Genomic DNA, 16,171 nt, shown 5'->3' with positions numbered 1-16,171 from the left:
CTGTATGCCAGTATAGCAAGTCACTGCACCCAGCAAACTCCAAACTCAGCCATGTGCATTTTTTTAATGTTTATTTTTTCTTAAGTGAATAGAGGTGGGATTTTTTTTTTAAGCTGCTTATAGTAGTGCGGTAAGTTGCTAAACAACCATAGCAGTGACACATAGCTTTGAAGTTGCTGAATTAAAACCTTTACAGAGGGAAAAGAAACCATCCATCATGTCCGTGGACCTGGTGAACACCGAGCCAAAAACTAGACAGAAGTTGCTGCAGGTATACCAGAAGGAGTGGAAAGGGAAATACTCCTGGATTATTGCTGCCTCGCCAGATCCAAAGTAATGAAGTGTTGCAAAATCCGCAGGAAAGAATTTGGCATTTGGCACGGAGGGGAGGCAGACATCAGACTGTTAAACACAACAGGTTATTGTGTTTCTTGTTCCTCGACTTCATGTTCACGAACAAAAGCAATTTAAGTGTTGAGATTTGACTTTGACATTTCACTGTTTATTGACACTGATTTAATGTACTAAAAATCGCCCCAGCCCCCAACTCCCTGTCCCGAATTTCACCCATCCTCATCTGGTCACCCTAACTGTGAACCATAAACACCTGTACCAACTTTGTGCCAATTCATCAAGCACAGCACTTTAGTGAAGTGAAGCGGGGATGCATAAACACACTGAAGCTGTGTTTATGCATGACATAAGAAATCAAAGTGTTGGAACAACGTGGTCTCATGGGAGGGCGTATAAATAGCACGCCACTTTTCATGACTTGCATGACTTTTCGCGTGCATGACTACGCATATTAAGCTTTTCGCGTGTCATTTAACGCCCGTTGTTCCCCAGGGTTAGGGTTAGGGTTAGGGTTAGGGTAAGGGTTAGGGTTAGGGCATTTCACGCCCGTTATTTCAGCCATCCTTCACATGAAATATTGATTTAAAAACAGCCCTCTGACAGAAAGCTCCACCACTTCGTATTTCTCCGGAAAGTAGCGGAGAAATACGAAAACGTGGGTTTTCCCTCAATGACATTTGTGCGTGAAATGACAACGCCATCTCTGCACTATACAAGTCAATTGAGACTACATGGCGTGAAATGACACGCAAAAATCATGACATGCGTTGTAATTATACGCGAGATGGCTTAAGAGAAATAGCGTGTCATTCACACGCCTTTTAGTGAGACCAGGCTGGTTGGAAGCAAAACAATAAAATAAAAACTTAATCCAAAGATGTTGAGCAAAATAATCTTGTATTTTGGCATTTGAAATAAAACAACTCTTAGTGAATCATCAGGTAAGTAATTAACTCCAAAGACCAAAGAAGTTTAAGAAGACTATTTGTCTTTGTACTTCGTATCTTTCTCCTCACTGTTTGGCAAACCTGCTTGCCCAGGGAAGGGGGCTATCTTCAGGAAGAAGTAGGGGTTACTTTGGACCCGCAAAGCCACCAGGATGGGAGTAACTGCATAGAGCAAGTTGGCTGCCAGCACAGACCAGAAAACATCCTTTGGGATACGAAATGGAGCTGTGGTACGAGGGTGGATGGATGCCCCGATGTGGGTCCACTGACACTGAAAGGAGACACAGACAGCGAGACAAAAGTTAGACTGCACAGTCATATCATAATACTGCATATTATCAGCACAGTCTTGTTCCACATTCACACGGATGGCAGGTCATCAGTGTTTCTTTCCACAAACCCTTCAGGAAGGAATAACTTGGAGGGAAAGATTTACCTTGAGCCTCTCTTCCACAGTCATTAGTCTGCCTTTCAAATATAAGGAAAACAATCATAAAAAGGGGAAGGAGATAAGCCGCTGCACATGCTTAAGAAGCTGGCTGTATAGAAAACAGGGAGGGTAGAAAAACAAGGCTTTAATCCAGTGCTTTCTTGTGGTACATGGCTCCAATCTTTCTGTCAGATTAGTATGGAAGACGGCAACGTCAGCTTGTTTATTACAAACATATGCTTCAAAGGATAAATGTGGTCCAGGTGATAATAAGCAAGATGAGAAATAACTACATGGAGTTTAATTAAGGCGGACCCCTTTGCACTGATTGTAAACTTTACTCTCATTTTGCCGTAGTCAGTCAGAGGGAGTAATTATCACAATGACTTAATGCAGTGCAGCAACATGTCAGAGCAACCTACTTCAATATGCAGCACATATAGTTTATCATGGTTCCTACACAGTTTCCATTTATTATGTAAATAAATGGTTTGAACACGCATGTTAAGTTCTGACTGTACTATTATGTTGCCAACTAATTAAAATACATTTTTACTTATGTATTGTAGCTCATATAAGTGGATGAACTCTGTTCAATGCACAACGTTTTTTCAAGCTAAATGCTAAAAGAGTGAAATTAATAACTGTGAACCTGCGACACTACAGACAGGAACAGTAGTGATGAACAATTAACCAGGAACTACAAAAGAAAACGAGTCTTTGCTTCATTTGCTCTGGATGAAGTAAACATACTTGTAAATAAATGAAATAATGATAAATAAAAATAAATCATAAATAAAATGTAGATGGAAAAAAGCTCAATAAATGTGAATCGCAGTCGCATGGTGACCGGTAACCATGGTGACACCATTCTACAGCCAGCTTGATTAGTTTCACATCATCTACAGGTCGCCTATGTTGTTGTCGTTAGTAAGCCTGTTTTGATTTGTATATATTAATATATTTTATTTTAGAAAGTGAGATAATAGTCTTGAAACAACACAAACATTTTCCATACATTTTTTCCCTTTTGCCAAACTTATCCAAACCTGGAAATTACTCCAATTAAATTCCATACTTTTCCATACTGTGTAGGAACCCTGTTTATGTATCAAGTGTTTGTCTTCATGTTGTTACCTGGATCATGGCTCCAGCTAAGAACACAGTCCAGTCTGACATCCATGCACAACCAGGCTTGAGGAGACCATAAACAAATGCGCCCAACAGAGGAAGTCCATAAAAGAACAAGTGCAGCATCTGTAAAGACAAAAGAGAAAACTTGATCGGATGATTATTTCTTGCAAAAGTAACAATTTCCAGTTTTCCCTCCACATGTTGAATGAGTCTGATCTGTATTTTACATACATAAACCCCATAGTTGTATACAGTTATTGGTGTATATTAAAGTGTATATTCCAGCAAAGAGGGATGCAGTGAACTGTGCCTCACATAGTGCAGAGGGACTACCCGCTCCATCATTGTCAGTCTATGTTGTTGTTGTTGTTGTTGGGCCCTGACCAACAATCCAGCAGACAATTAATACAGTACATCCTCCCTCTCCTCCGGCCCGCACTGAACTTCTCCTACTCTTACTGAATACAGATGAGGTCTGCTATCAATGAGGAAATACACTTATTTGCTGCATAAATGTTGCACTACCAGGATGGGAGAATACTTCAAAACTGCAGCAAAAGTAAAAGTTAAGAAGTATCAGAAGTAACGTTAGGTAAATATTTAAATGAAATGTACTCAGCTTTGTACCTCCCAGGGCGGTGAATCCTTTTCCTCTTTGATAAAGCTTACAGCTAGGGCTTACGAGCCCTTAGCAATGTTGTTATTTTTAAGCTGATTTTGTTTTGCTTAATTATGCTGCTATAGGCCTAGTCTGCCGGGGGATAATACTTTTCCAGATACTCTGAGCTTCTCTCCTCTCTGTCTGTATCATTCATGTCTCATCACTGCATGTTACTAATTAAATTTCTTCCCCAGAAGTTGTTTGTGCTTTGTCGTCTCGCAGGTCTATGCTGATCGTGGTGGTGCCTGCTGCCGTGGTCCTACATGACGCTTCCTGCTGCTATTATAATCCATCACCTTAGCTGTGCTTGTTTCTACTATTCTGCTGTATTAACTGCCATAACATATAAGTCATATTCACATTACTATATATATTATTATAGTTACTGGAAGTGTGTCTGTCTCTGTCTTTGTGTCTGTCTTTGTCTCTTTCTCTCTCCTTTCCTTCCTCCCCAACCGGTGCAGACAGATGTCCGTCCTCCACAGAGCTGGGTCTGTCTGACGTTCCTGTCTGTTAAAGGGAAGGTTTTTGTTGCCACCGTACTCTACGGGGGAATTATTGGGTCTATGTAAATCATAAATAAGTCATAGAGTGTGGTCTTTACCTACTCTGTAAAGTGTCCTGAGATAACTTTTGTTATGATTTGGCACTATAAATAAAATTGAAATGAATTGAATTGAATTGTTCAAGTTTTATGAGTGTTCTGACAGTATTTTGATGTTGTATATGGTCCCAATGTTCCAGCTACGTCCAACTGACACTGCATCATTTATCACCTTGGTCTAATCTCATGATGTGTGTAACGTTTATTCTGCAGTCATAAGATCAAAGTAGTGTGAAATGTAAAGAAGTAAAATGAGCGCTCACAAAATACTTAAAGTGTCAGTATCTCTAAATTGTTCTTAAGCGCAGTGCTGGAGTATTTTGCCACTTCTCAGCTCTGCAGTCTCTCAAACACAAATTTGCACCCTCAGCACAAATTACTTCTCCCGCCCAATGGTCATTACAGAGACTGTCTTGACCTTCAACTTAAAAATATTTGGTGCATGAAAGCCAGTTTCCCACTTTAAAAAGAAACCACAAATTATACCACTGAACGGTGTCTTTTCATTCCCGGTCTGAGGTCGAGATGAATTCTAATGAGTTCAGCTCAAGGCCTGAAAGCCAATCATATATGCCCTTCAGTCTTTTGTTCAAATGTCTTTTTAGTGCTGCCATGGTAATCTGTCACATACCGTTCATCATCATCAATGAATATAGAGGTCGGTCAGTGCAGACAGAGTGCAGACCTGTGCAAAAACACCAAACTTTGATTCATTTCCACACACCCACACATGCACACATACAAACACAGATTTGCAAAGGCCACTTCCCGAGACATACTTTCACATGCTGCACACACCCTCCTCCCACCCAGTGAGATGCTGATGGGGGGCTTTGGGAGAGGGATTAGCTTATCAAGTTCTCAGCATGCGGTTTGTCTGTCTGATCAATGACTTGCAATTGTGACTGGACTGCGGCCCCGACAAGGTCTTTGGATAACCTATTGACAAAGCTGTGTATGCCGAACAAAACACAAGAAAACCTGCAGCCGAGTAGGGTCATGATGGAAAATAAAAGGGCCACAAACCCACCGCCAGTCACAGTAATAATCTGTTATCCATCTTACGCAAATGAAAGAGGGAGACAAAGATGCGCTGGCCTCTCAACCCCCGCTCTTTGTTGCTGTAATGATGAAAAATGGCTCTGTAATCAGCTGCGAGCTAGAGGAGTGGAAGCGATAAGGACAAGCCTCCAGCACATACAGAGTGATATCCATGAAAGCAAAAGTCCATTATGTGACTGGTTATTTAAAAGAGGCTGGAGGGGAGCGTTCAGGTGCTGCTGCAGCAGAAGAACAGATACACAGGGAGAAAGAAAAGCACTCGCCATCACTCTGGGGTAGCCCACGGGATCCTTCAGGTAGGGTTCGTAGTGCTTCAGGTAGATGGAGCAGGCTTCTACTGGAGAGTCCAGAGCCACCTACAAAGGGTGGAGAAAATTAGAGGAACACCTTACAGTATAATGCAATTCAATCTGACAACACCATAAACTACAACTGCAAATTATCTCCCTGACACTGACACATAGACACAAGTCATTTCAGTATCACTGTAGGTTATAAGAACAGCACACTAAACATGGTTAAAGAATTAGTTTGACGTTTTGAGAATCATGCTTATTTGCTTTATTTTTATAATAAGATGAGGGGATAGCTACCACTCTCACAGCTGTCCAGTAAATGTGAAGCTACAACCAGGAGCTTCAAGATGGAAACAGTGTGTGCAAAGACAACAAAATCTGCTAAAACTCACTAATTAAACTACAATAATTCTTTTTTTACACTTTTGTTTTTATACAGATTAAAGAAACAAGATATAACACGTTGATTTGTGAGTTTTAGAGGTGCTGGAAGGCAGATTTTAGTTTAAACAGAGCACCTCTAGCTGTTTTCCGTCTTTGCGCTATGGAGGGTAGCTCCATTTGTACAGACGTGAGCGTAATATCAATTCTCTCCTTCAACTCTTGGCAAGGAAGCAAATAAGAGTGTTTCTAAAAATGTCAAACCATTCCTTTTCATTTATTCATGTTATATATACACAGTTCCTATACCACTGCCCCCAGATCCCTTTTAGATAATAAATACACAACCTTGCCAAATGCCTCAATTAGTCAAATGTATAACTTGTTAAAGCAACATAGCATTTGAATCCTCAACACTCCCCAGATAAACCCCTCTGCATGAGGCTGCAGGCTGCGTGACTTTTAAAACTTTCATTAGAGACTCATCCTGAACTCTTTCCATATGGATGTGATGTGCACACTCACCAAGCCTCTGAGGGTGGTAAAGGCCATGGCAGCTAACAGTAGCAGCACCAAGATAAGATCCAAGGGGCGCCAGATCAGCTTCATGCTCTGAGCATGCTGGGCCTTTGGGGAGAGGCAGACACAACGGTATGTAGAGAAAAGCTGGTTAGTCAAGGTTGTTGTTTCGCAGCAGACTCTCACTCTCACTTTAATGAGACCTGTGTTTCTGCAAGGTGGAATAAATGAATGTGTGTCTCTACAGGTTTTCATAAAACTGCATTAACTGATGTTTTGGGCCATTTGGGGGAACAGGAAACAACAGCCACACTGACATATCACCACCAGTTAAGTTGACCTGGCGAACTTCTGACAGCTACAGAACAACATCAGCATTCATTCGTTCTGATGTTTGTGTCCATCTGATGATGATGTAAGTCCAATATTCTCTGGCAAATGCATATTTAAACAATTTCACCCTGGGATTATTAAAGTATTACTGATTCTTATTCTGATTCTGGCTACACGGTGGTGTAGTGATTAGCACTGTCGCCTCACAGTGAGACGGTTCCAGGTCCGCATCCTGTGGAGTTTGCATGTTCTCCCCGTGTCTTCTCCGGTTTCCTCCCACAGTCCAAAGTCATGCATGTGTTCGGTTAATTCATGACTCTAAAACTTGCCCTTAGGTATGAATGGTTGTCTGTCTCTGTACGTCTCTACGTGCCCTGAGATAGACTGGCGTCCTCTCCTGGGTGTACCCTGCCTCACGCCCGATGTCAGCTGAGATCGGCTCCAGCCCGCTGCGACCCCGTCAGGGACAAGCGGTTGAAGATGAATGAATGAATGATTCTGACTCTGATATTTGTCTGGAACCTCTCAGTTTGTTTTCCAAGGCGCATTATCAACGGTGCAGAGCGAAATGCCTCTGGACCCAGTTGGATAGACCTTCAACCAATCACAGCAATGAAATAACGTATCTCTGAGCGACACATGCAAGCTGGGGCGGTGCTTGGTCCATTTTGAAGCAGGAAAACAAATGGCGACCAAAGTCACAAACTTAAACCCAAATTACAGCTAAAATGTGTTTCTGAAAACGTTTTATGTGAGAAATAAGCAATACTGTAACCAACTATTGATTAATATATGATCAGCACAGCACAGTTTGACAGTTTGATGTGAGTTTTGTGAGCCTGGTTTGTTGTGCGGGTCAAAGAATGAAAGTCACGTTCAGTAAGTATGTTTTATGTAGTAGCAGTTCTAGCTTTTAATGTAACATTATAGCAACGTGATGATGATCTTCCAGATTCAGGTGAGTGCACAACAATATTCTATCACTGACTACACCACTGGAAATTACAGCAGCTCATAAATATAAGTGACTTAATTGGCTGCCCTTTGTCATCTTTCATGGTCTGGATCATATTCAAGCGGACTGCACTGTTACCGTGATTAAATACATTTAGCAAACACTCCTGCTCTAAACCTGCCCACATTCAGATCAAGGTCTAACCATTCATGCGTTAGACTTACATTGTATCCACCGATTAGTGGTCTGTCCTTGGGCCTCGTGAACAGTGTAATGGCTCCCCACACAGGCATCAACAGGAAGAGAAAGTTCAGCCAAAAAGCTGGACGGATCTCCGACCCATATTTACCTGCCACAAAGAAAAGGAATGGGAGAGCAGTTTTTTACTCACCCATACAAAGACACGCAAACATGTCAATGTAAATCAGCAAATAAGCCTCTCCATCAAACCTCTATGGGGCATTTCAGGCTAAGACAATCAGTGTCTACAACAGAGCAGGGAACAACACATTGTCTGTTGACAAGTTTGATACTCATATATGCAGTTTGAAATGCCAACAACAGATGCTTTCAGTCTGCTTCCTGCTTTGTTCTGTGGGTTGTGACGGCAGGCGACGTATGGAGCGTGTGTGCGTTCTGTCGGCAGGCTGAACCGTGACACTGATGGTACACAGCAGTGCAGATGTTCACATGATTAACGCTTGTCATCACGGGACTGGTAGAGGGGGAATAGGAGACGAGGCTTACCTGACACTATACCGCCAATGAACACACTCATGTTGGCACACAAAGAGCCAGCCCAGAACAAGCCCAGGGTACGGTAGGCTCTCCTGCAAGAGAAACCAAAAAACAAAGGTGATTTAATTATAGATACAGAAGCTCCACCAAGTCTGATAAGTCAGTGAAGGTAACACATGGCTCTATAATGGTAAAACTTCTAAAACATGTATGGCACTGCTAGATATACTTCTATATTTGTATACTCATCTATTGCATTTTTACTTATTAATGTCCTGTGTCTTGTGTTTTTGTGTTGAAAATGTATTACTTGAGTGCTACCATTCATTTCATTGTATTCCCTTATACCCTGACGATAAAAGCTTTCTGATTCTGATGCATGTTTGGCTTAATACAAAGTTCAACGTTATTTCTCCCAGCGGTATGAAGCTGGAATTGTTTAAAAGGGGGTTTCATTTCCATGATAACACCTGGCCCAAGGCAGCGCTCACTCTGAACTCCTGAACTCACTGCACTTCAAGACTCACTCACTCTAGAGGACCCCGTTCTCTGAGGAATACTGTTTTATTCAGGCCATTGAGATCATTCTAAGTGATGAATGCAACCCTGTTACCTTGAGAAAATCTAATAGCTGGATATAACAGTGCTGAAGGCTAGTTTGTGTTCATCTTAATGCTGAAATGTACTGTATTACTGCTACATTCAGACATGTATATAGGTTCCACAGCCTCCTAAGTAGGTGTTTGCTGAGTTAGACAGAGTATAGTCATTTAAGCAGTCGTGGGAAATGTATTCAGGTGCTTTATTTTATTATCAAATACCTTTACCACACTGAAAATACTCCTCTACAAGTAAAAGCATCAAAACCTTACCTTAAAGTATGTAAATTGACTTGTACTCATATATATATATATATATGTAAGTATTATCAGAAAAATGTACCTCTTAAAGTCTGTAAAATAAAAGTATTGATGCGCAGTAAGATACTCAGTCAGTGTTTATCTTATTATATCTGATGTTTCTGGATGAATATGCCTGATGCATCAATGTGTATGTTGCATTTTGCTGCCGTATATGTTTAAGGTTGTGCTCATTTTAACTCCCCTATGTACTGTTAATGCATCATATTGTATAAGATCATCATATGTTTGTAGCGCTACTGTCCTGTGAGAACCAACTACTGTATCTCTAAAAAAGTCAACTTTTCATGGTGCTTTCAGCTTTGTGTTGATGCATTTTCCAGCTGATCCAAGAGGATTTGTTAAGAGTTTGTTTATCTTAAGAAGAAGGAGAATTCTTAAACACATAAAGTAACATTACATCCTTCAGTTTATCACAAACACTCAAAAGCAACACATCTGGAGACACAGGGTTTTCATACATGCCTCAGAGATGCAGTGATATGGAAATATAAAGTTGCATGAAATAGAAATACTCAGGCACAAGTACAATACTTTAGTAAATGTACTTTCAAGCACTGCATTTGACGCAAGCATTTAGGTGAAGTAAATGAGCTTGATGTTGCTTGAACATGACTTGACCATCACCCACCTGTCTGTTATCCTGCTGATCATCATTAGGTACATGATGAAGTGCGCTATTCCATCCCAGTAACACATCATGACGCCATAGGCTGTTCCCAGATAGGGCTCTCCCTAAAACACAGACATGGTGAGAGAGTGTGTTAATGAGAGACAGTCGGGTTAACATGGAGCCGTGTCCTCATATTGCTGTGTTATTAACATCAGCATTTAAGATGTGAGAATAATAAACCTACTGTCTTTTGGTAGAATTCCATAAAGCCGGAGATAATGCCGTCGTATTCCAGGGCACTCGTCAAGTCAATGATACAAGTAAAGGAAAATTCAGCAAAAACTGCAAAGGCAAGAAACAACACAGGGGAATAAAAACATCCACCTGATACTAGACATGAAAAATTGCCTCATTTTAAAAGTAATTTTGTTTCACAGTGTGTGTGTGTGTGTGTGCGTGTGTGTGTGTGTGTGTGTGTGTGTGTGTGCGAGCGTGCGCATGCGTGTGTGTGTGTGTGTGTGTGTTTCAGTGAAGGTGGGTGGGGGTAACTGCCACCCTACAACCAACTAACATATTGCAGGACTCAGGAAACCTTGACATGTTAAGCAGCTTTTTCAGCTTTGCACCAACGTAATTCATAAGCCACTGTGATTTTGAAAGTTGCATGTAATTACTTAATCTGCTTTGTCTACCTATTCTGAAAATACCCTAACGCACATACACACAGACAGTGGAGAACCTCCTAAACTTTTATCAATTTCTCAGCCTTTTCCCAACTTTTTAAATCACTATTTTTGAGTTCAAGATATTCCCTATCAACTGGCTAGTCAGTGATTTATGAGACAGCGTGGGGAGAAAATTAAGTCTCGAGCGGGGAGGTAGGCAGGAGGCATATTCATATTGAGTCAGTGGTGAAAAGCCTCCTTCTCGTTAGGTTAAGAGCCCAGAAGAGCTGAAAGGCCATGTCCACAAGACAGGATTTAAAGTGTGGAGCAGCACAGACATGTGAGTGGGATACAGGTCTTATTAATAAACTCTAAACTCCAAAACCTCTGACTCTGCATATCCTCTGCTATACAATGACTGTCATAGAATCCGTTATCAATGATACTATCTGTGAGCTTTTTGCAAGAGATCTAAAGCTGAAAAATATTACATTTATAATGTAGTAATGTATTTCGTAACGTATTTAAAATCTATTTTGTGATGTATTTATAATGTATTTTTACTGTTAAGTTGTTGGACCGTATTGAGTTTTGTCTGCTGGAATGTGGACCCCAGGGAGACTAGCGTTCGCTATGGGCGTTTCCCTGCAACACAACCCTGCAGCCGATGCCAGGAGCTATGCTAGTGGGACAGAAACAAGTAGATTTATCGGAAGTCGGTGACCAGGGTGATGCCAGTGTTGTGCAGAAGAACCATAACAATGAGGACAAAGCCGTGGCAGGCTCCTCTCAAGGATAGATGCTATGGCATGAGCTAATGGGGATCCTTTAATAAAACATAAAACGTACCCGTCCTAGAATAACAGAAACAACTCACATCTTGAACTACTATTTTGCCCTGTTCACATTTATTTACTCATCCACAAACTATAGACCTTTTCAAAAACGTGAACATAAAACTCCAAAACAGTCCTAGTTTATTTCCTGTTGTAGTGAATGTGACTGACATCAGCTGACAGGAAGTTACCAAGGACCAAGGCTGTTGCCTAGCAATGGAATTCCATTAAAAAGGTCTATATAGCTTTACTGTATTCCATTCTCTAGAACTTTTCAATGGAATTCCGTTGCTAGGCGACATCCTGTGCCCTCTTTAACTTCCTGTCAGCTGATGTCATTCAAATACACTGCAACAGGAAATAAAATAGGACTGTTTTGGAGTTTTATGTTTACATCTTTGGGTCTTTTTAACATATTTGGTATAGTAGTTGTTGTACATAGTTTTAATTGTATTGTATATTTTTATAGTTTTTTTCTATTCTATGTTTATGTTGCAGTATTTCACATTTCTATTGTGTATGTGAAAAATGTACTTGGCAATAAAACCCATTCCTTTTCTGAATTTACTTTCCAGATTCACAGATGTTCATCCCAATTGACTGGATTATTAAAAACTCATATTGAGGGTGCCAGAAGGGCAGATTTGTCCAACACCAAACCCATTGGCGGACTTTTCCAAAGGCAGCAATCTCACTAAAAAACAAATGGACTCATTGACTACATGATGGAAAAATACAACATTATAAAGCAATAATTGTGGAGTATAACAACCAGCTTGGGCACACAGAAGTACCTCTGTTGTCCATGGTAAACTGTAAAAGGATGTTACAGTGAATAGCATGCCCATTGGACTGTTAATGACTGGAAAACTGTTGCCTGGACTGGTATCAGCTGCACAGTACACATTTACGATGGCAGATTCAGCAGCATGTGGGGTAAACAATCTGAGGCAATGGACCCTTCATTCATTGCTACAACTGTACACACCATTTAGAGAGGAATGACTGTTTGGGGACATTCAACATGCATACACTGACTCCACTGATAACTGTGGATGGACACTATATTACTATTAACAAACACAATTGGAATGTTTCTAAAGTGTGTGTCTAAAAAAATAGGAGCATCCACACATAAATGGTGGACAAATCGCACGTCTGCATCAGTGATTTACAGTTGGAAGCCATTGCGATGATTTGCTGCCTGGCCTTTTTTTTCAGAATGTCATTATAAAGTGAATCACTGTGTGTTGTGACACGGGCATCTCTCTGCAGATATCACGGCTTAAACCGCTGTATCACATCCTTCCTATCTGTCCTACACACACACACACACACACAAACATTTTGTCTCTCCTGTGTACCAGTGTGAGTAATCCTCAGGACGACCAGGTCTATCTCTGACATCTAACCGGTGAGATAGCAGGGGGATTATGGGTCTCTATCCTTGAGAGGAGCCTGCCACGGCTTTGTCCTCATTGTTATGGTTCTTCTGCACAACACTGGCATCACCCTGGGCACCAACTACCGATAAATCTCGCTAGCATAGCTCCTGGCATCGGCTGCATGTTTGTGTTTGCAGGGAAACGCCCATGGCTGGAACATATTTGACCGATAGCTATACACAAAACAAGGAACAATGTGACACAAATCCCTGTAGAAAGGCGCAAACTGTCACAAAAGTCAGTAGTGGAGTATCTATGGTATTATACAGGAGCAATCACTGTGGCAACTTCTCCTACAACGTTTTTTCTTCAAGGTCGATTGAGGACTAAAGTCTCTAAGAATAGCTACAACTATAAGTGTGTCTAAGTGCCGTGAAGGTCCTCAACTTGCAGAGGGTCTGGGTCAGTCATGCCTCAGAAAAGTGGGGCTTAGCTTTACTCTGACCCTGATCCAACTAAGCTGCTTTCCACATATCAGGTGAAATCACATTGAATGCGAATCATTTTAAATACAATTCGACCTTTTGTAAAACTCTGTTATTTGGAAATATGTTACATGTGAGTTGGCAAATGCACATAGAGGTGTCACAGTAGTTACCAAAGAATAGGACGTCTTTAGGTGGGTTGCCACGAGTGACGAGGAAGTAGAACAGAAACACGACCACCAACACAGCAACGCCGATCCACAAGATCACATAAGGCCTGTGAAAGGAGAGGGATTCAACCGTTATCTAAGAAAAATAACAACACATCTCGACACACACTGCTGACACTGTGCACTTTTAAACACCAATCTCCCTCTGATTTTCTGCTTCATTCTCTTCACTAATTAGTTTCTCCCGTGAAACTTGTGCCAGTCCTCTCCGCAGTGCTAAATTAGTAAATGATGATGAATGGGAAGTCAGAGACAATGATAATCACGCAACACCCAGAGTTAGCACAGGGAGAAAGGATTCAGAGGTGTGCGGGGAAATCTGAGTGATAGATGAGCTGCACCAAGAGGGGGCAAAGGCACTGCTGCTGTGGTAGTTTGTGTCCCTGGAGATTCCTGGTGCAGTGGCAACGTCACATTGGATTGACTTTTCTGATCATCTGTCACATCAGGTTGTTTTCAGTACATATATTGAGTTGGAGGTATTACAGTCCTGAGTCCTGACAAGAAAATTCTGATTCTGTTACTGGTATTGATCTGATAAAACTCATTTTCAGGTTCATATCAGTGTTTTGAGTTTCTCTAGTACACGTTTACGTGCTTTAATAATGAAAAAAACCATTATTTGTGTTGGTAGCGGCACTTTCTACCTATATATAGTATAGTTATAACATCACAATGAAGTCCTGATGGCTCGTTAGTAACAACAATACTAGTTATAGTATAACAAAGTTATAGAAATATAGCATTAATCGATAATCTATACTTCCAGTATACATTACATCCACTTCACTTTGTTAAACTCAAGATCTGCAATATTCCAGCTCTTGTTCTGCTGTGGTGGTATGCCTTCCTCAGGCTTAAAAGCACAGCTCTACAAAGGTTAATCAATCATATAGGCAGAAGTATGGGAAGCAGCCAGCAAGGCCATGTTAGTTCAGCACTGCCCTGCATGTTCACTGGTCAAAGGTACTGCTGCTTGCACTGGAAAAGATTAATGTGCTCATGGTATCTCCTGGTAAACAACATTACATCTGCGGAAAACTCACAATGTGTGCTCACAGAAGGAAAACAAATGCTGTGAGAGCAAAGGGAAACTCCCTCGCTACCTCTCCAATTCAACAGTAAAGGAAGATTTATGCACACAATACTGTTTGTTTGCAGAGTGGAAAGGCACAAGGCATATTGTGTGTCAAGAGCAATTTATCAAACTCCTCTGTGCAGAGTGTATTGATTGTCAAAGTTCACACTCAAAAAGGAGCCAGCAGAGAGATCTACCCAGGAGGTGTGTAAAAGTCTGTCGGAAATTAGAAATATTGAGAGTTAAAAAGTGTAAAGTAGAAGTGGAACATATTTGTTTTGGCTTGTTTCAGCCTATAGTACACCATCATCAACTGAAGATAATATTATAAAGGCACCTTTACACCTTAGAAAAGTACTTATCTTCAATAGATTATCTCCACAAATTCTGTTCACGTGTCCTTTTTTTGTTCCCTATTCATCCTCTTACCCCTGCAGGAAATGTCAGATTTAATCATTTAAAGAGTTTACACAACTTAAGATGTAATTGGCAAATTTACTCTGAAAATTGTGGAATTAGTGCTCAACATGGTCGAGGGTTTATGAGGTGGTCACAGTCAGACCTTGAGTTTTAAGCGTACAGTGAGCTCTAGTGGTGGTAAAGTATACTGTCTGTCACCCCATGATACATGACGGATCAACTGCACTATTATACATTTACTGTATATTCTCTCTACTTCTATTATAATTGTCACAGTTTTGATTGACTATTGACATGTGTTGTGGATGCATAAAAGTATAAAAAGTAATAGTATAGCAGTCATTCACAACTTTCCTTCAAACAGAAAGGTGTGCACATCCACAGTATTTACGTAGACTGTAGAGTATGTAGAAACTGAGCGATAAGAAATCAGTGAATGTTATGACTTACTCTTGAAACTCAGGAATGGTGTTCATGGCGTAAAGAATGCCGAGGGCAGAAAAAGAAAACAAAAAGACGAAGGTCTCCATCTCGCTGAAAGATGTTCAGCCTCCCTTCCTGCAGAATCCACAGCACTGTGAAAAATACAATAGCCTGCACTTACTTTTTTTTTTTTTACTGTGAGTCAAAACAATCTGCCCCAACAAAAGGAACACTTGTATTTGATTTCACCAATATTCAAATAATGCCAAGACATCAAATGCAAATTTAGATTAGAATGGAAAAGAAGCAGAGCAGGCTCTTACCGTCTGGCTACCCTTTGGTGGATTAATCAAATTACAGCCGGCCTGAGGCAGACATGGCCTTTACTGGGAAAATAATGAAGTGGAGACAAAGAAGCTTTTGGGGGGGAAAGTTATGCAATTTGGTTTTGTCAGAGATTTACATAAGTCGTATTAGGCCTACATTCCACTTTATGCAGCAACACACTTGATACAGAGAGCTTAATGTTGCCTTTTATGAAATATGTGTATTGTGTGCTGCTAATTATATGGTCACAAATACTAACAATGTTGTACGGATTGTAGGGATGGGACAATATGGTTTCATCTTTATGGGGTCAAGCACAGAATAAGTGAAATATGGGTTCCTTTTTTCTTTTAATCCAGCTAAAGTTATGAAGAC

The 16,171-nt window shown here is 40.7% G+C and overlaps 1 protein-coding gene across 1 annotated transcript; it reads right to left on the bottom strand.

Moving 5' to 3' along the window:
- Positions 1-1,335: 1,335 nt before the first annotated feature.
- On the bottom strand, positions 1,336-15,576 carry tm6sf2b (transmembrane 6 superfamily member 2b; the record flags this gene model as incomplete). The annotated part of the gene is made up of 10 exons (XM_083911116.1): positions 1,336-1,572; positions 2,869-2,988; positions 5,456-5,548; positions 6,395-6,496; positions 7,901-8,025; positions 8,424-8,506; positions 9,966-10,069; positions 10,192-10,289; positions 13,492-13,595; positions 15,497-15,576. The coding sequence occupies 10 exons, from the start codon at positions 15,574-15,576 to the stop codon at positions 1,336-1,338; spliced, it is 1,146 nt and encodes a 381-aa protein (XP_083767242.1).
- Positions 15,577-16,171: the final 595 nt, after the last annotated feature.

This window comes from Echiichthys vipera (assembly GCF_963691815.1).
Source record: "Echiichthys vipera genome assembly, chromosome: 3".
Lineage (NCBI taxonomy): Eukaryota > Metazoa > Chordata > Actinopteri > Perciformes > Trachinidae > Echiichthys > Echiichthys vipera.
The sequence above is the reverse complement of the archived record's forward strand: the minus strand, read 5'-3'. Positions and strand labels throughout refer to the sequence as shown.